This window comes from Felis catus, chromosome B4 (genome assembly GCF_018350175.1).
Source record: "Felis catus isolate Fca126 chromosome B4, F.catus_Fca126_mat1.0, whole genome shotgun sequence".
Taxonomy (NCBI): domain Eukaryota; kingdom Metazoa; phylum Chordata; class Mammalia; order Carnivora; family Felidae; genus Felis; species Felis catus.
The window spans coordinates 5,667,619-5,692,408 of NC_058374.1; the positions used below are offsets into that span (position 1 = coordinate 5,667,619).

The following is a 24,790-nucleotide window of genomic DNA, read 5'->3' on the forward strand; positions in this document are numbered from 1 at the left end:
GAATTCTGGGTAGTTATCATTACCTGTCTTCCGTATTTCATTGCTGTTGTTGAGGATTTAGCCAATACTCAAATTTGCATGCCTTTGTTGATTTTTTTTTGTTTGTTTTTTTTAAGAATTAGCAGTGAAGAGGTACCCAGTGGCTCAGTTGGTTAAGCATCCAACTCGGATTTGGCCTAGGTGGTGATCTCATGGTTTCATGAGTTCAAGCCCCACATCGGGCTCTGCGCTTGTAGCATGGAGCCTGCTTGGGATTCTCTCTCTCTCCCTCTCTCTCTCTCTCTCTCTCTCTCTCTCTCTCTCTCTCTCTCTCTCTCCTTCCCTGGCTCATACTGTCTCTGTCTCTCTCAAAATAAATAAATAAATGTAAAAAAATTAAAGAAAAAAAAGAATTAGCAGTGAAGACATGTGGGTCTGGAATTTTTTGGAGTTGTTTTAAGCTACAATTTTAACTCTCTAAAATATAAGACAACTCAGGTTATCCATTCCTGAGTGAACTTTGGTATTTGTGTTTCAACGAATTTGTCCATTTTATCTAAGTTGTCATATTTACAGGCATAAAGTTATTCATAATAAAACTTTATGACCCATCGGTAGCTGTAGGATCTGCAGTGATGTTCCTTTTCATTCCAATGTTGAGAATCAATGTTTATTCACTTTTCTTCTTGGTCAGTCTGGCTAGAGGTTTAGGATTCTATTGATCTATTGAAATACCAGCTTTTAGTTCAGTTGATATTGTCTATTGTTTTTTTCTGCATTCAATTTCATTGATTTCTGCTCTTATCATTACATTCCCTTCCTTATGCTTACTTTAGGTTTAATTTGTTCATTGTTGTCTGGTTTCTTAAGGTGGAAGCTTAGATCATTGATTTGAGACTTTTCTTCTTTTCTAATATAAGTACTTAGTATGATTAATTTCTGTCTATGATCTCTTTGAGTTCCACAAATTATGTTATTTAAATGTATCTTTATTATTTTCAATTAAAAAATTTTTCTATCTTACCCTTCTAATTTCTTTTTTGACCTGCAGATTATTTATAATAATATAATAAAATTATTAATATAATAATTTATTGAATTTCCAGATATTTTTATCCAGAGGATTTTCCAGATATTTTTCTGTTAGTGCATTCTTATTTAATTCCATTGTGGTTACAGGACATATTTTGTGTAATTTCAATGATTTGGAAATTTGTTGAGGTTTACTTTATGGCCCACAGCATGGTCTCTCTTGTGAATGTTCCATATGTATTTGAAAAGAATGCGTATTCTGGTTGTTGGATGGGCGTGTATTCTGTAAATGCCAATTGGATTAACATTTTGATCTTCTATATGTTTACTGCTTCTTTTTCTATTTTTTTTTTTTAACTGGAGGAATAGTGTTAAAGTCTCTAACTATAATCCCAGATTTGTATTTTTCTTCTTTCAGTTCTATCACATTTGCTTTATGAATTTTGAAGCTCCATAATGTAGGTAAAGACACCATTAGGATTTCTATGTCTTCCTGGTGAATTAACCCCCTTATTATGTAATGTCCCTCCTTATCCCTGGTAATATTCCTTATTCTGATGTCTACTTTGCTATTAATACAAATACTCCACATTTCTTCTGATTATTGTTTGCATGGTATATCTTTTTCAATCCTTTTTCTCCTAACATATCTTTGCCTGTATATCCTAATGGCTGTTTTGTAGTCAGCATATAGTTGAGTTTTTTTTTTAATTTAATTGAACAACCTCTGTTTTTTAATTGGTGTGGTTAGATCACTTATATTTAATGTAATTTTTGATGTGGCTGGATTTAAGCCTACCATTTTTCTGGATGTTCCTAGATGATCATTGTTCATTTTTCCTCTTAACTCCCTGTTTTGGGTTGATTATTATTTATTATCCCACTTTATCTTCATCATTGGTTTATTATGTGTACCACTTTAAATTATTTTTAGTGATTTTGCTAAGGTGAAGAATATACATCTTTATTTTATCAGAGGTTACCTTCAAATAATATTACAGCATTTCACATATAGTTAAGAACTCTACCAATGCATAGTTAACAATTTCTCCCTCCCATTTTTTTTGTTGTCATACATTGTACTTTTATATATTCTATAAATGCAATACTTTGCTACTATTTTTGTTTTAAATAGTCAAATATTTTTAGAGTGATTTAAAAGAAATAATATATTTTATTTACCTCCATTTTAATCCTTTCCAGAGCTTTTTTTTTCAGATATCCAAGTTTCTGTTTAGGATTATATTCCTTTTGCCCAAAGAACTTTTTAAAGTGTTGCTTATGGTGTAAGTCTGATGGTGATGAATCCTTCTACTCTTTGTTTGTCAGGGAAAGTCTTTATTTTGTTTTTATTTTTGAAAGATATTTTCCTGGTTATAGAATTCTGGAATGACAGATTATTTTGTTTTGTTTTATTTTAGGACTTTCAACATGTCACTCTATTTTCTTATGGCTTGCACAATTTCTGATAAGAAGTCTGCTAAAATTCTTATCTTTGTTCTTCTATGTGGAAAGTCTCTTTATCCACTTTATCATAATTTTTCTTTATCTTTGTTTTTCAGCAGTTTGAGTATGATGTGTTTCGGGATGAGGGCTTGGGTGGGAGAGGGGGGTGGACATTTACCTTGTTTGGTGTTCTCTGAGATTCCTGGATCTGTGATTTAATATCTTTTATAAATTTGGGGATATCCTCAACTATTATCTCTTCAGATATTTCTTGTTCTTCATTCTCGTTTCTGGAATTCTGATCACACATATATTAGCCTATTTTCTGTTTTCCTACAGATCTTAGATACTTTGTTCCATTTTTTTCTCTCTCATTTTTTCTCTTTGTGTTTCTGTTAGAGTAATTTCTACTGACCTATATTCAAGTTAATTGATTCTTTCTTTGGCTGTGTCTTTGGTTTTGTGCTATCAGTGTTCTGATAAGTCTGTCAAAACCTTTCTTCATTTCTATTACTGATTTTTTTTTTTAATTTCTAACATTTCCATTTGACACTTTCATATGGTTTCCACCTCCCAACTGAAATTCCACATTTGTTCAGAAATACCATCCATCCTTTCCACTGAGCCATTAACATGTGGATGATATTTATTTTAACTTTCAGTCTCATAGTTCCGATTTGGGGGTCATCTCTGAATCTTGTTATTGCTTTGTCCCTTAATAGTGGGATTGTGTCATTGCTGCTTTTTTTGAGTGTCATGTAATTTTTAATTGAATGCTGGACCATGTGTGTAGAACTGAGATAAATAGTATTTATGCCTGAAAATGAGAAAGCTTCTCCTGCTAGACTGATAGTGGGGGGGGATTGGTCAGTCTAGTCAGGTTTTGAATTGAGTTTGGATTTTGTTGTTCTGTGGTTACCTTCAGAACACCACTGGCTTCAAATTCCTCTAGTGGTAACTTTTGGTTAGGGTGGGGGCTGGAGTGCCAGAGGGTTTTTCTATGTCCCTAATCCTCCCTCATCTTTTGTCCTCTCTGTATCTAAACCACAAGAGGACTTCTCTACACCCTTGCTCACCACACCCTCAGTGATTGACTGCTGTGCTTGTTACTTGGTGCTCACTTGCTGGAGGTGGTGGGGTCAGGAGAAGTTTGCTGTTGTCCTAGTCCTATCCCAGTCTTAGGATGCCTTGTGTATCTGGCCCTCAGGGTTGGAGCTTTCAATATATGGCTCCTTACTTTCATGGCATGCAACTTCTCCCTTATATCTTTAACAGGTTTTGTGTAGAAAAAAAGCTTCCTTCCCCTTGTCCCACAGTAGTGGACCTCCAGTAGAATTGGTATAGGATCCTGAGCCAGGACCAAGTATGTGTGCGTTTATTTCTGGACTTGGTATTCTGTTTCATCAATCAATATATTTGTCTGTTAATCTTGACACCAATACTACTATGTCTTGATTATTGTAGCTTTATAATAAATCTTGAAGTCAGGTAGTATAAATCCTACAACTTTGTTAATCATTTTCAAAGTTGAGTTTGGTCCTTTACTGAATTTTAGAATAAGTATATCAGTTTCTACCAAAAAAAAAAAAAAATCCCTTGGAAAGTTAGATTGGAATCGCATCAAATCTAGAGATCAAGTTGGGGAAGAAGTGACATCATAATAATATTGAGTCTTCTCAATATCTATAAACAGTATCTCTCTCAATTTATTTAAGTCTTCAGTAATTTATCTCAGAAATTTTATATAGTTTTTGGTTACCAGTTTTGCACATTTTTTTGTCAGATGTATTCCTAAATATTTCCTAATTTTTATGTCAACACAAATGGTATTTTTTTTCAGTTTCTAACTTCTTATTGCTAGTATTTTATATATTGATATTTGTGAGTTAATTGTGTATTCTGAAGCCTTGCTAAACTCACTTCTTCTAAGAGCATTTTTGTAGATTCCATAGGATTCTCTATGGAGATAATCATGTCATGAGATTATTTGAGTATATTTCACGATTTCATTTTATCCACTCGGCTTACTAACTGTAATTCTTTGTTGTATTATTTTGGTGGTTGCTTTAGGATTTATAGTGTATTTACCTCATCGCAGTTCACCTTCATGTGACATTATACTGCTTTGCATATGCAGTTCTTATGAACCTTAAGCAATATACTTCCATTTCTCTTCTAGCCTTTGTGCTATTGTTGTCATACATTTTACCTCCACATGTTATAAACACCACAATAGATTATTATTATTTTTTCTTTAAACAGTTGGTTATTTTATTGGCTGCAGATTTTAATAGATACTTCCTCTGTATTATTCATCATTTCTGGGTGTTTTGTAGCAGGAGAGTTTTTATTTAGAATATCTACTCTGTCATTTTGCCGAAAAAGGAAACCTACTAGTGGTCTTTCCATTGTGAACATGCCTCAAGAAAAGATAACAGTTGATATATGAATGCACAAGGGTATCAAGACACTGAAGCCAGCCCAGTCAGCCACACAATGACCAGTTACTTACTATACAAAGCTAAACTCATAAATATAACAGAGATAATACATTTGATTGTATCAATAACCTTTCTTTCTAGAGGCCTTAATCATATCTTTTGATACTCAATTATAATTTCTGTATATATTCTCTCAGAACATTATTCCTTAGATATTCCGTGTAAGCACGTCTTGCCTCATTTATAATATTGTGAGTTCCTTGTGGAACATAATATTATGGTGAATGGATTTCACAGTTCTCTGCTGCTCCCACAGTGCTAGGTAGGCCTGGTAGGTCATAGGTGTCTTCTGGGGTTAGTGGCTTATGAATACACAGAGAGGAATGGATGAAGTAATGAAAATAGCAGTAAACTTAAGGTTCTGGGATTTTGAAAATTCTCAAGTAGCCAAAAAAATCATATACAAGCCCCAGTGATCACCAATGAAGTCACCAAAATAGCGTGGAGGGCCACACCTCTCTCTACTTCACAGAACCTGTGAATCAGACTCCTTTGTCAAGTTGATTTACACAGTCTAATATATTAAGTATCCTTGGCCCAGTCTCATATCCAGAGTTCAAAAGATATCCTGTTAGCATGCCCTTCCCGTTCTTTAAGGAGAGTCGGAATCCATTCCCATTTCCCCCCTCTTATTCTACCAAGTATATGTCCACAGCATGCCAAGTGTGTTAAGATACAAAGAAGAATAAGGGGCGCCTGGGTGGCTTGGTCGGTTGAGCGTCCGACTTCGGCTCAGGTCATGATCTCACGGTCCGTGAGTTCGAGCCCCACGTCGGGCTCTGTGCTGACAGCTCAGAGCCTGGAGCCTGTTTCAGATTCTGTATCTCCCTCTCTCTCTGCCCCTCCCCTGTTCATGCTCTGTCTCTCTCTGTCTCAAAAATAAATTAATGTTAAAAAAAAAAAGATACAAAGAAGAATAAGATGTAATTTCTCCCCTCAAGAAGCTCACTGTGATGCTGACACATCAAAAGCATAAAGGCCTTGTGTTCACAGTAATCCATTTTCCTTCATTATTTTTCTAGCTGAAATGCCAGCCAAGCCAACACATTTATTTCCTTTTGGCACTCACTTTGTTAATCATTTTCAAACTTGAGTTTGATATACACTCTATATCCAGGTCATTATCTTTAACTCATCAATTCTTTTCTTTCTCTCTCAGGCTCACTAACAGAAATTCCCAATCCACTTTTTGTGTGGCAGATGAATTCATCATAGTTCAAGTCCTTAAATATTGATTTTTGAGGGATCAGAATAGTTGAGTGGCTAGAAGGTAAAGAGCAAAGAAAAGAGAAAGAATGAAATAGACTCTATACTTGTAAGACTCAAGAGGAAATCTGCCCCCTCCTCTCTTCCTTATTGACACTGTCTTGGTTCAGGATTTCATCACCACTTACTGGAACTATTACAAAAGTTTCCAACTTAGCTTCCTGCCTCCAGACCCTTCTGACTACAGTTTACTCTTCACATTCTTTACAAGAGTAATCTTTCTACCATGTAGGTCCAATAATGTCCCTCCTGCCCAGAGACCTTCAATGGCTTCCTACTGCTCGAAAGATCAAGTCTTTCCTAATAGAAAACATTCAAATAACGTCAGCCATGTTTAATGAGTAACATGGATATGACTCCCAAGTGTATATACTGGGGGGGGGGGGGGGGGGTGTTATACATGTTTTCACTGAGTTACTCACTATTTGGTAAGATCAATTTGGCAAAGGTGATTTAACCCAAACAAGTTAGTTGAAAGTGATGATTTGATTGAAAAAGAATATCCCCAGGAGTATTTCTTCCATTTTTTGTTTTTAGACGTTGAGGCATTTTCCCTGCCCTTTTTTGCTCTGTATAGCTTATTTTCATCCAGTTATTCCTACTGTGTGCTTTTTAGAACATCAAATATTTAAAAAAAACCTTTTATTTTATATATATATATATGTATATGTATATGTATATATGTATGTATGTATATATATGTACATATATATGTATATATGTATACATAGAGAGAGGGGGAGAGAGAGAGAGAGAGGAAGAGAGAGAGAGAGAGAGAGGGATAGGGAGAGAGAGAGGGAGAGGGAGAGAGAGAGAGAATCTTAAGCAGGCTCCGTGCTCAGCTCCCAATATAGGGCTCAATCCCACGATCCTGGGATCACGACCTGAGCTGAAATCAAGAGTCAGCTGCTCGATTGACTGAGCCACCCAGGTGCCTCAGAACATCCAAAATTTTGAAACGACCTAAATATCCAGCCTACACACATCTCTAGCCATAAGGAACTGTTTAAACAAACTGCAAAAATGTTATAAAATTTATGTATAAAACATTATAATATGTATAAAAGTATGCACAAATGTTATATATGGTAACTTTATAGAACGCATTTGCAAACTTTATGAAGTCATGAAAACATTGCCAAACAAGATCAGCTATAATTAATTAAAAATGAACCTGAGAAAACCCCCAAATTCTACATCTTTTTTTGTGCTACTTCTTTTGTACTTTGATTTTCTCTTTACAAAGGCAATTTAAATTATGAGAGAAAAATAAGAAAAGGCAGACAACTAAGCAGACTTACACTCACACACACATGACCCATAGTATCTCCCTGCTCAGTGACAATTCCTTAAGGATCTTCTAGTAAAAACTGAATAATATGATGCATATTATTTGAAAGGAACTTCACTTTGCTTATGCAGTCCTCCACTGTTGAACACTTAGGTTGATTTCAATAAATCCCATATTTTGTGCGTTAAAGTTTTCATCAGTGTTTTGTTATGAGTAGCAGCACAAAGCAATTATAACTAGATAAGATGGATTTCAAATAAAAAAAAAATGAAAGGTTTGAGTAAAACTCCCTAGAATTCTGCAAAAAATGGTTTAAAAAATGTTTAAGCACACATAAGTTGTAAAACCACCCCAAAGTGTACTAACACCCTGTACAACGAAACCCAAGTTGGTGAGATATATTTATCTTCAAACAAATCATCATTTTCTCCAGCTGCTTTTGGAAAATCATCTTCAACCTTTCAGGTTGTGAGGATCTTTAAGAATTAAATTACTTCTTGCTCAAGTTGATGGGTTTCCCCTCCAAATCATGCCTTTTGAATGAGAACAGATAACAGCAACTTGCTGTGTCTGTTAGCACTGTAAACTAGCAGGAGCATATCTGAGCCTGTATTATTTGCTCAGCTGGTGATAAGGAATGGGCTTCTCTCTATAATTTCTGACCAGGATCATAGTACCAAGTAGCAAATTTAATCATTTGTATCCACTTCCCTTCCTACCTCATTGAAAAACGTTGGGCACAGTCTACTCTGTTAGCTCTCTGTTCATCTTTACCCTAATACTCTGTTGTCTTGATTACTGTAACCTTATTAATAAGCCTCAAAGTCAGAAGTATTATTTCCAATTCGGTTGTTTTTCAAAATTGTTTTGGCTACACTGTGCCTTATGCATTTTCATGTGAAATCTGCCATCAGTTTGTTGATTTCTGCAAGAAGCCTGCTGAAATTCTGACCTGGGTTGGGGGAGGGGAGTGTTACCTTAACAATATTGGTTTGTCCAGTCCATGAGCATGGTATACAGTCTCCATCTGTTTAGGTCTGCTTTCATTTCTCTGAGCAGTGGTTGGTGGTTTTTAGTGTACAGGTCTTTCTCACCTTTTGTCAGATTTATCCGTAAGTGGGTCGTGCTGTGTGATGCTATTGAAAATGATTCCTATTTTTTAAATTTCAATTTCCAGTGGCTCATTGCTAATGTATAGAAATGTAACTGATTTTCACAGACTAATGTTTTGTCTACAGCAACCAAGGCTTAAAGAACAGCTGATGTTCAAAATAAGTGTAAGAAGAATTCAGCTCAGATCATCTTTTCAACAAATAGTGCTAGAACAGTTGGATATCCATTCGCAAAACAAAACCTGAAACCAAACCAATATGGAAGCTTCAATCCATACTTTACATTATATAGAAAATTACTCAAAAAGGAATCACAGACATAAATGTAAAACCTTAAAGCTATAAAACCTCTAGAAGAAAATCTTTGTGACCTTGAGTTTGGCAAAGATTTCTTAGAGATGACACTGAAAGCTATTAAAATACATAAAAGAAAAATTAATAAATTGAGCTTTCTCACAATTAAAAATTTCTGTTCTTCATCAGACACTGTTAAGAGAATGAAAAGATAAGCCACAGACTCTGAGAAAATATTTGCAAATCATATCTGATAAAGGTCTTGTATCCAAAATATATAAAGAATGCTGGAAACTCAATAACAATTCAACTCAATTTTTAAAAGGGCAAGAGGTTTAACCAGATGCTTTACCAAAGAAGATACATTGGTGGCGAATAAGCACATGTGAAGACGCTCAACATTATTAATTAGAAAAATGGAAATTAAAATTACAAGGGTCCACTACCCACCTATTAGAATGGGTACAACTAAAGAGACTGATGAACCACACACACACACACAATTTGGCAAATATATGAGGTGATGAATGTGTTAAACTTATGATGGAAATCATTTCACAAGAGGTACATATATTAAATCATTGTAGTGTACACCTTAAATTTACATGATGTTATATGTCAATTATATCTCAGTAAAGCTGGGAAAATATTTTATCAATGTTTATTTATTTTTGGGACAGAGAGAGACAGAGCATGAACAGGGGAGGGGCAGAGAGAGAGGGAGACACAGAATCGGAAACAGGCTCCAGGCTCTGAGCCATCAGCCCAGAGCCCGATGCGGGGCTCAAACTCACGGACCGCGAGATCGTGACCTGAGCTGAAGTCGGACGCTCAACCGACTGCGCCACCCAGGCGCCCCTGGGAAAATATTTTAAAGGAAAAAAAAAAACTGATCACACCGAGTGCTGACAAAGATGTGGAGGAATTGGAACTCAGACACTTGTTGGTGGGAATGTAAAAATTAAACACATACATGCCCCATGATTCAGCCACTCCACTCCCACCTTCTCTACCCAAGAGAAACGAAAGCCTGTGTCCACACAAAACCTACATATGAATGTTCATCACAGCTTTAAATGTAATAGCTTCAAACCAGAAACAACCCAGATGTCCAGTAAGAACTGAATGGATAAACAAACGGTGTGATACCCATGCAATGAAATACTACTCAGCAATAAAAAGGAGTGAACTATTGATACAAAGGACAAGACGGAGGGAGAATTATCAGAATAATGACTATGCGTGAAAGTAGCCAGACAAGAAAGAGTACACATTGGATGATTCCATATATATAAAATTCTAGAAATCACAGCAAGCCAAAAGTGAAAGCCCATGGTGGTGGCCTGGGGGGATACAGCACCACGCAGGACAAGAGGAAACTTTCCCTGGCGATGATTATATTGACCTTCTCGATCATGACGGTTCCACAAGTGTATACATTTACCTCTAAACCCATCAGATCATGCAATTAAATGTATGAAGTTCATTATGTCCTGTATTTCAATAAAACGGTTCAAGAAACACAGGAAACACCAGGAGCAGCTGAATGGCAGCAGTACCTTGGTGAGGCCAACAACCACGCTGTAGCTGATGAGCTTTGGAGACCTTTCCTCTGCGCTTGGAAGGGTACAGCTCAGCCTGGCTGGGCTCAGACTAAAGCTGCACCTCACTTACCACATCGTGTGGGTAAAGTTGCCCCGGTCTGCTGGCTACCCCGCACGCTGGCTAGCGAGCTGAGAGGAACTGACTAGGTCACCAACACAAGTCAGATTCTCAGATGTGGGGGGAAATCCATAGTGTCAAGAAAATAAAACTTCATGAAAGCCCGCAGAGCTACCGGGTTCACACCAACCCAGCCGCAGCAGCAGCAGCAGCCGCAGCCGTGCATGGATAGCTCTGATCACCTACTGGGTGGACAGACTGGACCGACTAGGTGTAAATGACGGAGAGTCTTGCCTTACACACGCACGCACGCACGCACATACATCACGGGGTTAACCAACTCCCGGAGAGTGTACGATGGATGGATGGCCTTCAGTGAATCCCTGCCCCCCCCCCCCGCCCAATTCTATGCACGTGCATTGATGCATTTTTCTGGGGAGAGGGTTCCGAGCCCTGTTGAGACCCTCAGGTCGCTTCCTGACTGTAAAAGGATCAAGAAACGCTGACAAGGACAAAGCCAGACCGTCTATGCTTTCTCCTTCCTGCTCTCTAGCTCCCCGGGATGAGAACCTGGGAGTCACTCGTTCGGGTCTTCCTGCTGAGATTACATCTGACGACCCACGTTCGTCGCGAGCGCACCGAGCCATCACCGGCTTGGTCTCTTCCCCGCTGGCCCGGGCGCGCGGACCCCAGGCTGCTAACCCTTTCGCGGGCTCCTGCTGCTTAGGAATCTGCACTCACCGCCCGCACACGTTTTCTCTCCGCAGGGACGCAGCCCCCACCCCGTCCTACCGCCGCGCTCCGGGTCCGAGGGCAGAGACCCAGAGACCGGGGGTCTTCCTCGGACCCCCGCGGGCTCTGCCAGCGGTGTAGACGGCACCGTTTTCCCCCGGGGAGGGGCGGGGCTCAGACAGCCGCCTTCCCAGATTTCTCCGAGCGGCTGGGAACCTCCGGCCCGGAGCCCCGCTGGCGACCGCGGCTCCGTCCCTTCGCCTCGGAAGCGGGGAAGGCGCGGCTCGCGTGCCGGGGGTGGGGGCCCTCCCCGCCGCCCCGTCCACGTGTCCCCGCGCGTGGGCGCAGCGTCCGGTCCTGGGCACCGACCCGCGGCCGGGGTAGGTGGGGCGCCCCCGCCGCCTCCCCCCCCCCCCAACCCCTCCCCGCCCCGCCGGGGACGCGCGCCTCTCCCTACCGGGCGTCGCCGGCGGCCGGAGCAGCAGCAGCAGCAGCAGCGGCAGCGGCAGCGGCGCGGGGAGGGCGCGGAGCCCGCAGCCCTGGGGCGGCCGCCGGCCCATGTCCGCACGCTCGGCCGCGCTCCCGCCCGCCGGCCCCCGGGCTCGCGGCCGCCCCGACGCCCCGCCGGCCGCGCGGGCAGATGCCGGACCGTCCCCGAGGCGGTGGCGGGCGCCACTCCCGGGACTGGCCGCCCCGCCAGTCGCATTCGCTTTCGCTTTTGCTTTGGCCCCCGGAGGGCTGGGGAGAGGTGCGGAGCCGTGACAGATGGGTGACTCAGCATCCCCACCCCCTCCTCTCGGAAAAGCCCCGCCGCCGCCGCCGCCGCCGGGCCCCCCGCGCCGCCGCCCGCGTCCCCGGAGCGCCCCGGGCTGCGCGGAGAGGGGTCCGCATCGCCACCTGCGCAGGCCCGCGGTCCTGCCCCTCCGCCTGTCTCCTCGCCCCCGGGGTCCCCACTCGGCCACCGGGGCTCGTGTCCCCTCGCACAGGGCGCTCGCGAGGCAAACTCTTATCAGCGAGCGCGGCTGGTGGGCGTTCACACCTGATTTCTGCGGCGCCCCGGGCACCTCCCCTCTCGCTGGTCCCCGCCTGTCGCTCCGACCGCCGCTTTGCCGGTGTCCCTGCACTTCTGGGCCGGAGACCGGCTGGCGGGCGAGTGGCCCTGAGCTCCGCTGGTGTCGTCCGGTCTCCGTGGGCGACGGCGGAGGTGTCGCCGCGCTGTGGCTGGTCGGGCCGCCTGCCTCCTGTGCCACCTGCGCTTTGTCCAAATCCAGAGGCGTCTTTCTTCCCCAAAGAAATTGCAGACATTTGAAGGGGGCGTGGAGGGGGCGGGGGGAGCAGCGAAAGGCCCGACAGTTCGCGTCTCTGTGCCCCGGTGCCTGTCGTCAGACCAGCGCTCCTAGTTTTCCGTCTGCCTCTTTGGCAGGCGGGTTATTTTCCTTTCTTGGGATCTCAAGTGGCGCCCGAAGTTGTTTCGAGCCGGTCTGTGATGAGAAAGCTCAGAAACCCCCGGTCACAGGACTGACAGACATTAGGCAAGATGGGGCCTCTCTGCTCCGCGTTCCGTTCCCCCGGTGGGAGCGTCTCCAGTGACTGCCACATAGTATCCCAACCAGGAAAGGGACCTCAATGCGATCCGTGGGCCTTTTTCGAATTTTGTCAGGTTTCCATGCATCCGTTCGCGTGTGGATTGAGTTCTGTGCAGGTGTGACACATGCGGATCCGTCTGTGACCACCGCTGTCAAGACGCAGAAGGGATGGGCCACAAGGAGGGATCCGTCCTTGTTACTGTTATGGCCGCAGCCACCCTCCTCTCACACCCTCCCTAAGCCCTGGCAACCGCTGATCTATGCTCTATCTCTGTGATTTTGTCATTTGAAGAATGCGTGTGAGAGGCCGACTCTCTTCACTCAGCATAATCGCCTTGAGATCTCTATCAGAGATCTTGCCCTGTGAGAAGTTCCATTTGTGAATAGCACTCATGATGGTTTCTGTCTTTTTTTTTTTTTTTTTTTGAGAGAGAGAGAGGGCGCAGGGGAGGGGCACAGACAGAGGAAGAGAGAGGATCTAAAGTGGGCTCTCTGCTGACAACAGCGAGCCTGATGTGGGGCTCGAACTCACAAACGGTGAGATCGTGACCTGAGCCGGGAACTCACCAACGATAGATGAGACAGACGCTCAGCCGACTGAGCCACCCAGGTTCCCCGATGGTTTCTTTTTTTAAATGTAGGAGCTCTGCCATCCGCCATGCAACAGCCCTGTGCTGTTACACATGCATTCGTTTCCTAGGGCTGGTGTAGCAAAGTACCAAAGCTAGGTGGCTTAAGACAGCACACTGATTCTCTCACAGTTGTGGAGGTCAGGACTGTTGGCTGGGCCACGCTCTCTTGGAAGGCTCTCCAGGCAGATCCTCCCCTGCCTCTTCCAGATTCTGGTGTTTGCTGGCAATTCTTGGTGTCCCGGGGCTTGTACATGTGTCCTTCCAGGTACATGGCCATCTTCTCCTGTATATCTTCACGTCATCTTTCTTGTGTGTGTGCAGTGTCCCCAGTCCTAATAACCTCATTTTAACTTGATGACCATGACTTTTGGGGTTGGCCCTCTTCCACCCATGGCAATGTGGTAGCTCTGTTTCTGCCAACAAAGTCCAAAACCCCTTTTCTCTGGCCAAACGACACTGAATTGACTGCAGAGCACCTGAGTTCCTGAGGTTTAGCGTCTAGACTTCAGGGATGATGCCGGTGGCCATTCCTTTGGTGGCTCCAAATCCGCATGCCCATACAGGGATAGGGAACTCGGCCAGCAGCCACCGCTCAGAGCAGAGCTGGTGTTGAGAGCAATGCTGTAGAGTCAGGACAGACAATGCCAGGTGGCAGGGTATTCGGTCATCGGCTATCTGCTGTGGGGGGGATAGACATTGGGCCCTTGGAGCTGGAAGGTAAGATGTCACATTGTGTTATCAAGAAGAGGAGGGCTGTGGCTCAAGGCTAATGGACTTTTCTTTCTCTTTTTCTTTCTTTTTTCTTTTCTTTTCTTTTTCCTTTTTTCTTTTCTTTTCTTTTCTTTTCTTTTCTTTTCTTTTCTTTCTTTCTTTCTTTCTTTCTTTCTTTCTTTCTTTCTTTCTTTCTTTCTTTCTTTTTTCTTCTTTTATTTCCTCTTTCTTTCTTTCTTGTCTTAAACTTTTAAATTCATATAACACAAAATTCACCATTTGTTACTGTATAATCCAGTAGTTTTTAGTATATTCACGACATTGCCCAGCCGTCACCACTATCTCATTCCAGAACATTTCCATTACCTCAGAATGAAACCCAGTGCCTGTTATTAGTCACTCCCAATTTCTTTTCTCCCAGCCTCTGGTAACCTCTAACCTACTTTTGTCTCTATAGATTTGCCTATTCTGAAGAATTAGAATGTAATCTAATCTAACCTATATCTAATGTAATCTAATCTATACATGTAATCATAAAACACGTCCTTTTGGGTCTGGTTTGTCTCAGCATAATGTTTTCAAGGCTCATCCATGTTGTAGCATGTATTAGCCCTTCATCCCTTTCTGTGACCGAATAGTACTCCACTAGATAGGTATTACGCGTTTTGTTTATTCATTCACTGGCTCATGGGTATTTGAGTTATTTTCATCTTGGGGCTAACATGAATAACTACCGTATGGTAGCACAACCATTGCACAACCATTAGCGCAATGCATAGCCCTTATTCAAATTTTGTCAGCTTTCTGTGCATTCGTGTGTGTGTTATATGTATAGTTCCATGAACTTTTGTCATATGTGTGCACATTCGTGTACAAGCTTTTGCATAACCGTGTTTTCATTTCTGGGAGGTGTGTACCTAGGAGTGGAATCGTTGGGTCATGGGGTACTTCCGACAGCAAGGAGACTCATGGAGCCATTTAGGAAGCAGGGACAATTGGTTCTCAGACTGGAGGGTGATGCCTTCTGGTGCTCACCAAATGAGGGTGTACTTGGTTTGGGGAGATATTGACTTAGGAACTAAGGGACCAGCATAAGGGCATCTGACTATCACAGCTACCCTGAGGAAACCACGGCAGCAAAAGTTAGGGAGAGAGAATGAAAGAACACCACTCTACTTGTAGAAGGAAAGAGCAGACAAAACCAAAGACGCAAAAACAGATGGAAGAGGAAAGAAGTGTTTATTGGTACTCAAAATATAAAACAATCACATTTCCTTATTTTTGTAAGTCATATCATATCTGTCTCTAAGCTTTCCTTGCCAAGATCAACAAAAATCTGATTGTGTTCTCCCTGCCCGCCCCCACCCCCAATGGCAAATGGTCCTCTTCCATTCCCTTGGGTTTCACCAGGACCCAGGAAAAATAGGGAGAGGACTGTGCCCTGTGTCTTCTTGGTCACTCCCGACGGTCATTGTCCAGACCCACCCTCTGGTCTCTGGTTTCAGCAAACTTCCCTGACTCCCTTCCCGGTAGCCCACCCCATCCCCTTCAAAACACTTTTTGTGCATCCAGTTATCCTCACAATCTAGGCAGATTATCTCAATTAGCCTAGGACTTCCTCCAGAAAAGACCTATTTGGGTTAGCCTCCTAATCAAAACAAAACAAAAACAAAAACAAAAAAGAAAAAACCCAGAAACCCAAGCAAATAAACAGTCTGTAAATTGCATCCCTGGAGGGAAAGGCCCAAATTCTAGAATACTAACCCTTGCCCGGTCTTGGGGAAAATCACCCCTTATCTTCTTCCCTATGATGAGTCTTGGGAATAAAAATTCCCCAGAAGCCAATTCATTTCTTGGTAACTCACCCTGTTATATTAATCTGGAGCCTCCTAACCATAATTCTAATCACTTCGTAGTTGAGAAAATTATGCTGTGAAACAGATTTTGAATTTTAAATATTTCAACCTGTCAGAGTAGAGTGAGCTTAACAATTATTTAAAATTGTTCTGTTTTTGAACTCAAAGTTGCTTTGGTATTTTACTTTTTAATTGACTTTGAAGCCATATTCTCTCCAGTTCTTCATTTTATTGGCCAGATATCTCTTTTCATAGCACTTGTGCACACAAAAAAGACAACAATGAATGGATGTCATGCACATAAACAGCAGCACTGAATAATTCTCAAACGTCTTCTGAGTCTCCAAGAAAAACTGAATTACATCCCCGCCTACTTGTTAAAAGCCACTCTTTGCCACCTGTTATTTTGGCAATACCTTGTTTGCACCTCTCCTACAGGAGTCACACGGATATCTGCTTTTGAGCACAAAATATTATGGGTGAGAATTATGACGCTGAAGAGTTTGGTGTGTTTATATAAAATCTCAAAACTGCAATGCAGTATCACCTTACACCCGTCAGAATAGCTTTTTTGTTTTTCAGAATAGCTCTTACCAAAGACAAGAAATAACAAGTGTTGGTGAGGATGCGAGGAAGTAGGAACACTCATGCACTGTTGGTGGGAATGTAAACTGGTGTCATCAGTGTGGAAAACAGTATGGTATTTCTTTTAAAAATTAAAAATAGAGGTACCGTAAGATCACCACAGTTCCACTTCTTGGTGATTTATCCAAAGAAAACAAAGACACTAACTGAAAAAGATATCTGCACCCTCATGTTCACTGCAGCATTATTTATAATGGCCAAGATATGTAAACAACCTAAGTGTCCATCAATGAATGAATGAAGAAATTGTCTTATATATATATTTCATATGTATGTACAGTTTATATTATATATTTTACACACAGAGACTGGAATACTATTCAGCCATAAAAAGAATGGAATCTTGCTGTTTGTGACAACATGGATGGACTTCAGGGGCATTATGCTTAGTGAAGTAATACAGAGAAAGACAAATAATGTCTCATATATGGAATGTAAACGAAAGAAAGAAAAATTCAATACAAAAACACTATTTAAAAATTTGTAAACATTTATTCATTATTTATTTATTTTTAAATATGAAATTTGTTGTCAAATCATTTATTCATTTTTTAAATAAAATTTATTGTTAAATTGGCTAACGTGCAGTGTGTACAGCGTGCTCTTGGTTTTGGGGGTAGATTCCTGTGATTCATCGCTTACATACAACACCCAGTGCTCATCCCAACAAGTGCCCTCCTCAATGCCCGTCCCCCATCTCTCCTTCTCCCCCACCCCCTCATACACCCTCAGTTTGTTCTCTGTACTGAAGAGTCTGTTATGGTCTGTCTCCCTCCCTCTCTGTTTGTAACTGTTTTTTCCCCTTCCCTTCCCTCATGGTCTTCTGTTAAGTTTCTCAAGTTCCACATATGAGTGAAAACATATGGTGTCTGTCTTTCTCTGCCTGACTTATTTTACTTAGCATAATACCCTCTGGTTCCTTCCACGTTGCTGCAAATGGCATGATTTCATTCTTTTTGATTGCCAAGTAGTATTCCATTGTATATATAAACCATATCTTCTTGATCCATTCATTAGTTGACGGGCATTTAGGCTCTTTCTGTAATTTGGCTATTGTTGAAAGCACTGCTATAAACATTGGGGTACATGTGCCCCTACGAATCAGCACTCCTGTATCCTTTGGATAAATTCCTAGTAGTGCTATTGCTGGGTTGTAGGGTAGTTCTATTTTTAATTTTGTGAGGCACCTCCACACTGTTTTCCAGAGCGGCTGTACCAGTTTGCATTCCCACCAACAGTGCAAGAGGGTGCCTGTTTCTCCACATCCTCTCCAGCATCTATAATCTCCTGATTTGTTAATTTTAGCCACTCTGACAGGTGTGAGGTGGTATCTCAGTATGGTTTTGATTTGTATTTCCCTGATGAGGAGTGACGTTGAGCATCTTTTCATGTGTCTGTTGGCTATCTGGATGTCTTCTTTGGAAAAGTGTCTATTCTTGTCTTTTGCCCATTTCTTCACTGGATTATTTGTTTTTCAGGTGTTGAGTTTGGTAAGTTCTTCACAGATTTTGGATACTAACCCTTTATCCAATATGTCATTTACAAATATCTTTTCCAATTCCGTCGGTTGCCTTTTAGTTTTGTTGATTGTTTCCTTTGCAGTCAGAAGCTTTCTATCTTGATGAAGCCCCAATAGTTCATTTTTGCTTTTAATTCCCTTGCCTTTGAAGACATGTTGAACAAGAAATTGCTGTGACTGAGGCCAAAGAGGCTGTTGCCTGTTTTCTCCTCTAGGGTTTTGATGGTTTCCTGCCTCACATTTAGGTCTTTCATCCATTTTGAGTTTATTTTTGTGAATGGTGTGAGAAAGTGGTCTAGTTTCATTCTTCTGCATGTTGCTGTCTAGTTCTCCCAACACCATTTGCTAAAGAGACTGTATTTTTTCCATTGGATACTCTTTTCTGCTTTGTCAAAGTTTAGTTGGCCATGTATTTGTGGGTCCAATTCTGGGTTCTCCATTCTTTTTTTTTTAATGTTCATTTATTTTTGAGAGAGAGACAGAGTATGAGTGGAGGAGGAGGTATAGAGAGAGTCAGAATCTGAAGCAAGCTCCAGGCTCTGAGCTGTGAGCACAGAGCCTGACATGGGGCTCAAACTCACGAACTGTAAGATCATGACCTGAGCCAGAGTCAGACGCTTAACTGACTGAGCCATCCAGGCGTCCCTTGGGTTCTCTATTCTATTCCATTGTCTATGTGTCTGTTTTTGTGCCAATACCATACTATCTTGATGATTACAGCTTTGTAGTAGAGCCTGGGATTTTGATGCCTCCTGCTTTGGTTTTCTTTTTCAACATTACTTTGGCTCTTTGGGGTCTTTTGTGGTTTCATACAGATTTTAGGATTGTTTGTTCTAGCTTTGAGAAGAATGTTGGTGCAATTTTGGTTGGGATTGCATTGAATGTGTAAATTGCTTTGGGTAGTAGTGACATTTTAACAATATTTCTTCTTCCAATTGATGAGCATGGAATGTTTTTCCATTTCTTTGTGTCTTCTTCAATTTCCATCATAAGTTTTCTGTAGTTTTCAGCATACACATCTTTTACATCTTTGGTTAGGTTGATTCTTAGGTATTTTATGGCTCTTGGTGCAATTGTAAATGGGATCGATTTCTTGATTTCTCTTTCTGTTGCTTCATTATTGGTGTATAGAAATGCAACCGATTTCTATACATTGATTTTGTATCCTGTGACTTTGCTGAATTCATGTATCAGTTCTAGCAGTTTTCTGTGGATTCTTTTGGGCTTTCCATGTAGAGTATCATGTCGTCTGCAAAAAGTGAAAGTTTGACTTTTTCTTTGCCAATTTTGGTGCCAATTTTTTTCATTTTGCCAATTTTATTTCATTTCGTTGTCTGATTGCTGATGGTAGGACTTCCAATACTATGTTAAATAACAGTGGTGAGAGTGGACATCCCCATCGTGTTCCTGATCTCAGAAAAAAGCTCTCAATTTTTCCCTATTGAGGATGATATTAGCTGTGGGCTTTTCATATATGGCTTTTATGATGTTTAGGTATGTTCCTTCTATCCCAAATTTCTTGAGGGTTTTTATTAAGAAAAGATGCTGTATTTTGTCAAATGCTTTTTCTGCATCTATTGACAGAATCATATGGTTATTATCCTTTCTCTTATTTTTTTTTTCTTCAAATTTCAACGTTTATTTATTTTTGGGACAGAGAGAGAGCATGAACGGGGGAGGGGCAGAGAGAGAGGGAGACACAGAATCAGAAACAGGCTCCAGGCTCTGAGCCATCAGCCCAGAGCCCGACGCGGGGCTCGAACTCACGGACTGCGAGATCGTGACCTGGCTGAAGTCGGACGCTTAACCGACTGCGCCACCCAGGCGCCCCATCCTTTCTCTTATTAATGTGATGTATCACATTGATTGATTTGTGAATACTGAACCAGCCCTGCAGCCCAGGAATGAATCCCATTTGATCATGGTGAATAATTCTTTTTATATGCTGTTGAATTCTATTTGTTAGTATCTTGTTGATAATTTTTGCATCCATGTTCATCAGGGATATTGGGTTGTAATTCTCCTTTTTTGTGGGGTCGCTGTCTGGTTTGGGAATCAAGGTAATGCTGGCTTCATAGATTGAGTCTGGAAGCTTTCCTTCCGTTTCTGTTTTTTTTAGAATAGCTTGAGAAGGATAGGTATTTTCTCTTTTTTAAATGTCTGGTAGAATTCCCCTGGGAAGCCATCTGGTCCAGGACTCTTATTTGTTGAGATTTTTGATAATGGATTCAATGTCTTCACTAGTTATGGGTCTGTTCAAATTTTCTATTTCTTCCAGTTTGAGTTTTGGTAGTGTGTGGGTGTCTAGGAATTTGTCCATTTCTTCCAGATTGTCCAGTTTGTTGGCATATAATATTTCATAGTATTCTCTGATAATTTTTTGTATTTCTGAGGGGTTGGTTGTGATAAATCCAATTTCATTTGTGATTTTATCTATTTTGGTCCTCTCTCTTTTCTTTTTGAGAAGTCTGGCTGGGGGGTTATCAACTTTGTTTAGTTTTTTTAAAAAAACAGCTCTTAGTTTCATTGATCTGTTCTACTGTTGGGTTTGTTTTTTGTTTTTTGTTTTTTTTTTTGTGGATTCTATATTGTGTATTTCTGCTCTAATCTTAACTATTTCTCTTCTTCTGCTGGGTTTGGGTGTCTTTGCTGTTCTGCTTCTAGTTCCTGTAGGTGTGCTGTTAGATTTTGTATTGGGGATTTTTTTCTTGTTTTTTGAGACAGGCCTGGATTGCAATGTATTTTCCTTTTAGGACTGCCTTTGCTGCATCCCAAAGAGTTTGGACTGTTGTGTTTTCATTTTCATTTGTTTCCATGTATTTTTTAAATTTCTTCTTTAATTTCCTGGTTGACACATTCATTCTTTAGTAGGATGTTCTTTAACTTCCATACATTTGGAGGTTTTCCAAACTTTTTCCTGTGGTTGATTTCAAGTTTCATAGCATTGTGATATGAAAATGTTCATGGTATGATCTCAATTCTTTTATGTTTATTGAGGGCTCTTTTGTGACCCAATGTGTGATCTGTCTTGGAGAATATTCCATGTGCACTTGAGAATAATGTGTATTCTGCTGCTTTTGGATGAAAAGTTCTGAATATATCTGTCAATTCCATCTGGTCCAGTGTATCATTCATGGTCATTGTTTCTTTACTGATTTTCTGCCTAGATGATCTGTCCATTGTTGTAAGTGTAGTATTAAAGTCACCTGCAATTACCATATTCTTATCAATAATATTGCTCATGTTTGTGATTAATTGATTTATTTATTTGGGTGCTTCCAAATTGGATATGTAGACATTTATAATTGTTAGATCTTCTTGATGGATAGACCCCATAGTTATGATATAATGTCCTTCTTCATCTCTTGTTATAGCCTTTAGTTTAAAATCTAGTTTGTCTGATATAAATATGGCTACTCTGGCTTTCTTTCGACTTCCAGTAGCATGATAGATGGTTCTCCATCCCCTCACTTTCAATCTGAAGGTGTCCTCAGGGCTAAGATGGATCTCTTGTAGACAGAAAATACATGGGTCTTGGTTTTTTCATCCATTCTGATACCCTATGTCTTTTGATTGGAGCATTTAATCCATTTATATTCAGTGTTCTTACTGAAAGATATGCATTTAGTGTCATTGTGTTATCTGTAGGTTTCATGCTTGTAGTGATGTCTCTGGTACTTTGTGGTTTGCAACATTCTACTCAGAGTTCCCCTAGGATCTCTTGTAAGGCTAGTTTAGTGGTGATGAACTCCTTCAGTTTTTGTATGTCTGGGAAAACCTTTATCTCTCCTTCTATTCTGAATGGTAGCCTTGCTGAATAAAGGATTCTTGGCTGCATATTTTTCCTATTCATCACATTGAATATTTCCTGCCACTCCCTTCTGGCCTGCCAAGTTTCAGTAGATAGGTCTGCTACTACTCTTATGTGTCTACCCTTGTAGGTTAATGCCCATTTGTCCCTAGCTGCTTTCAGAATTCTCTCTTTATCTTTGTATTTTGCCAGTTTCACTATGATATGTTGTGCAAAAGATCAATTCCTGTTACATCTGATGGGAGTTCTCTGTGCCTCCTGGACTTCAATGTCTGTTTCCTTCCCCAGATTGGGGAAGTTCTCCACTATGATTTGTTTAAGTACACCTTCTCCCCCTTACTGTCTTCTTCTGGAACTCCTATGATATGGATATTTTTATGTTTCATTAAATCACTTAGTTCTCCAATTCTCCCCTTGTAGTCTAGAATTTTCTTTATTTTTTTAATGTTTATTTATTTTTATTTTTAAAAATTTACATCCAAATTAGCATATAGTGCAACAATGATTTCAGGAGTAGATTCCTTAGTGCCCCCTACCCATTTATCCCATCCCCCTTCCCACAACCCCTCCAGTAACCCTCGGTTTTTTCTCCATATTTATGAGTCTCTTCTGTTTTGTCCCTCTCCCTGTTTTTGTATTATTTTTATTTCCCTTCCATTATGTTCATCTGTTTTGTCTCTTAAAGTCCTCATATAAGTGAAGCCATATGATTTTTGTCTTTCTCTGACTAATTTTACTCAGCGTAATACCCTCCAGTTCCATCCACGTAGCTGCGAATGGCAAGATTTCATTCTTTTTGATTACTGAGTAATACTCCATTGTGTGTGTGTGTGTGTATGTGTGTGTGTGTGTGTGTGTGTATGTGTACCACATCTTCTTTATCCATTCATCCATCAATGGACATTTGGGCTGTTTCCATACTATGGCTATTGTTGATAGTGTTTCTATAAACATGGGGGTGCATGTGTCCCTTGGAAACAGCACACCTCTATCCCATGGATAAATGCCTAGTAGTGCAATTGCTGGGTTGCAGGGTAGTTCCATTTTTAGTTTTTTGCAGAACCTCCATACTGTTTTCCAGAGTGGCTGCACCAGCTTGCATTCCCACCAATAATGCAAAAGAGATCCTTTCTCTGCATCCTCACCAACATCTGTTAGTGCCTGAGTTGTTAATGTTAGCCATTCTGACACGTGTAAGGTGGTATCTCAGTGTGGTTTTGATTTGTATTTCCCTGATGATGAGTGATGTTGAGCATTTTTTCATGTGTCGGTTGGCCATCTGGATATCTTCCTTGGAGAAGTGTCTATTCATGTCTTTTGCCCATTTCTTCACTGGATTATTTGTTTTTTTGGGTGTTGAGTTTGATAAGTTCTTTATAGATTTTTGGATACTAACCCTTTATCTGATATGTCATTTGCAAATATCTTCTCCCAGTCTGTCAGTTGCCTTTTAGTTTTGCTGATTGTTTCCTTCACTGTGCAGAAGCTTTTTATGTTGATGAGTCCCAGTAGTTCATTTTTGCTTTTGTTTCCCTTGCTTCCAGAGATGTGTTGAGTAAGAAGTTGCTGCAGCCAAGATAAAAGAGGTTTTTGTCTACTTTCTCCTAGAGGATTTTGATGGCTTCTTGTCTTACATTGAGATCTTTCATCCATTTTGAGTTTATTTTTGTGTATGGTGTAAGAAAGTGGTCCACATTCATTCTTCTGCATGTTGCTGTCCAGTTTTCCCAACACCACTTGCTGAAAAGACTGTCTTTATTCCATTGGATATTCTTTCCTGATTTGTCAAAGATGAGTTGGCCATACGTTTGTGCGTCCATTTATGGGTTCTTTATTCTGTTTCATTGATCTGAGTGTCTGTTCTTGTGCCATTACCATACTGTCTTGATGATTACAGCTTTGTAGTATAGCTTGAAGTCTGGGATTGTGATGCCTTCTGCTTTGGTTTTCTTTTTCAAGATTGCTTTGGCTATTCGGGGTCTTTTCTGGTTCCATACAAATGTTAGGATTATTTGTTCTACCTCTGTGAAGAATGGTGGTGTTACTTTGATAGGGATTACATTGAATATGTAGATTGCTTTGGTAGTATTGACATTTTAACAATATTTGTTCTTCCTATCCAGGAGCATGGAATCTTTTTCCATTTTTTTGTGTGTGTCTTCTTCAATTTCTCATAAGCTTTTTATAGTTTTCAGTGTATAGATTTTTCACCTCTTTGGTTAGATTTATTCCTAGGTGTTTTATGGTTTTGTGTGCAACTGTAAGTGGGATCAACTCCTTGATTTCTCTTTCCATTGCTTCATTGTTGGTGTATAGGAATGCAACCGATTTCTGTGCATTGATTTTATATCCTGCAACTTTGCTGAATTCATGAATCAATTCTAGAAGTTTTTTGGTGGAATCTTTTGGGTTTTCTATATAGAGTATCATGTCATCTGCGAAGAGTGAAAGTTTGACCTCTTCCTGGCCGATTTGGATGCCTTTTATTTCTTTGTGTTGTCTGATTGCAGAGGTTAAGACTTTCAATACTATGTTGAATAACAGTGGTGAGAGTGGACATCCCTGTCTTGTTCCTGACCTTAGGGGGAAAGCTCTCAGGTTTTCCCCATTGAGGATGATATTAGCATTGGGTCGTTCATACATGGCTTTTACGGTCTCGAGGTATGCTCCTTCTATCCCTACTTTGTTGAGGGTTTTTATGAAGAAAGGATGTTG

The 24,790-nt window shown here is 40.7% G+C and overlaps 2 protein-coding genes across 5 annotated transcripts in view; one reads left to right on the forward strand and one right to left on the reverse strand.

Annotated features, from left to right (window-relative positions):
* The window catches only part of IL15RA (interleukin 15 receptor subunit alpha), a 51,033-nt gene extending 38,687 nt beyond the window's left edge, over positions 1-12,346 (reverse strand). For both annotated transcript variants that reach the window (XM_023256308.2, XM_023256307.2), the window contains exon 1: positions 11,773-12,346. In XM_023256308.2, coding sequence (XP_023112076.1) covers positions 11,773-11,875 — 103 coding nt within the window. In that variant the 5' untranslated portion in view covers positions 11,876-12,346. The remainder of the gene's footprint in view (positions 1-11,772) is intronic.
* Positions 1-24,790, forward strand: part of FBH1 (F-box DNA helicase 1) — a 217,617-nt gene that overhangs the window by 101,526 nt on the left and 91,301 nt on the right. The window lies entirely within an intron of this gene.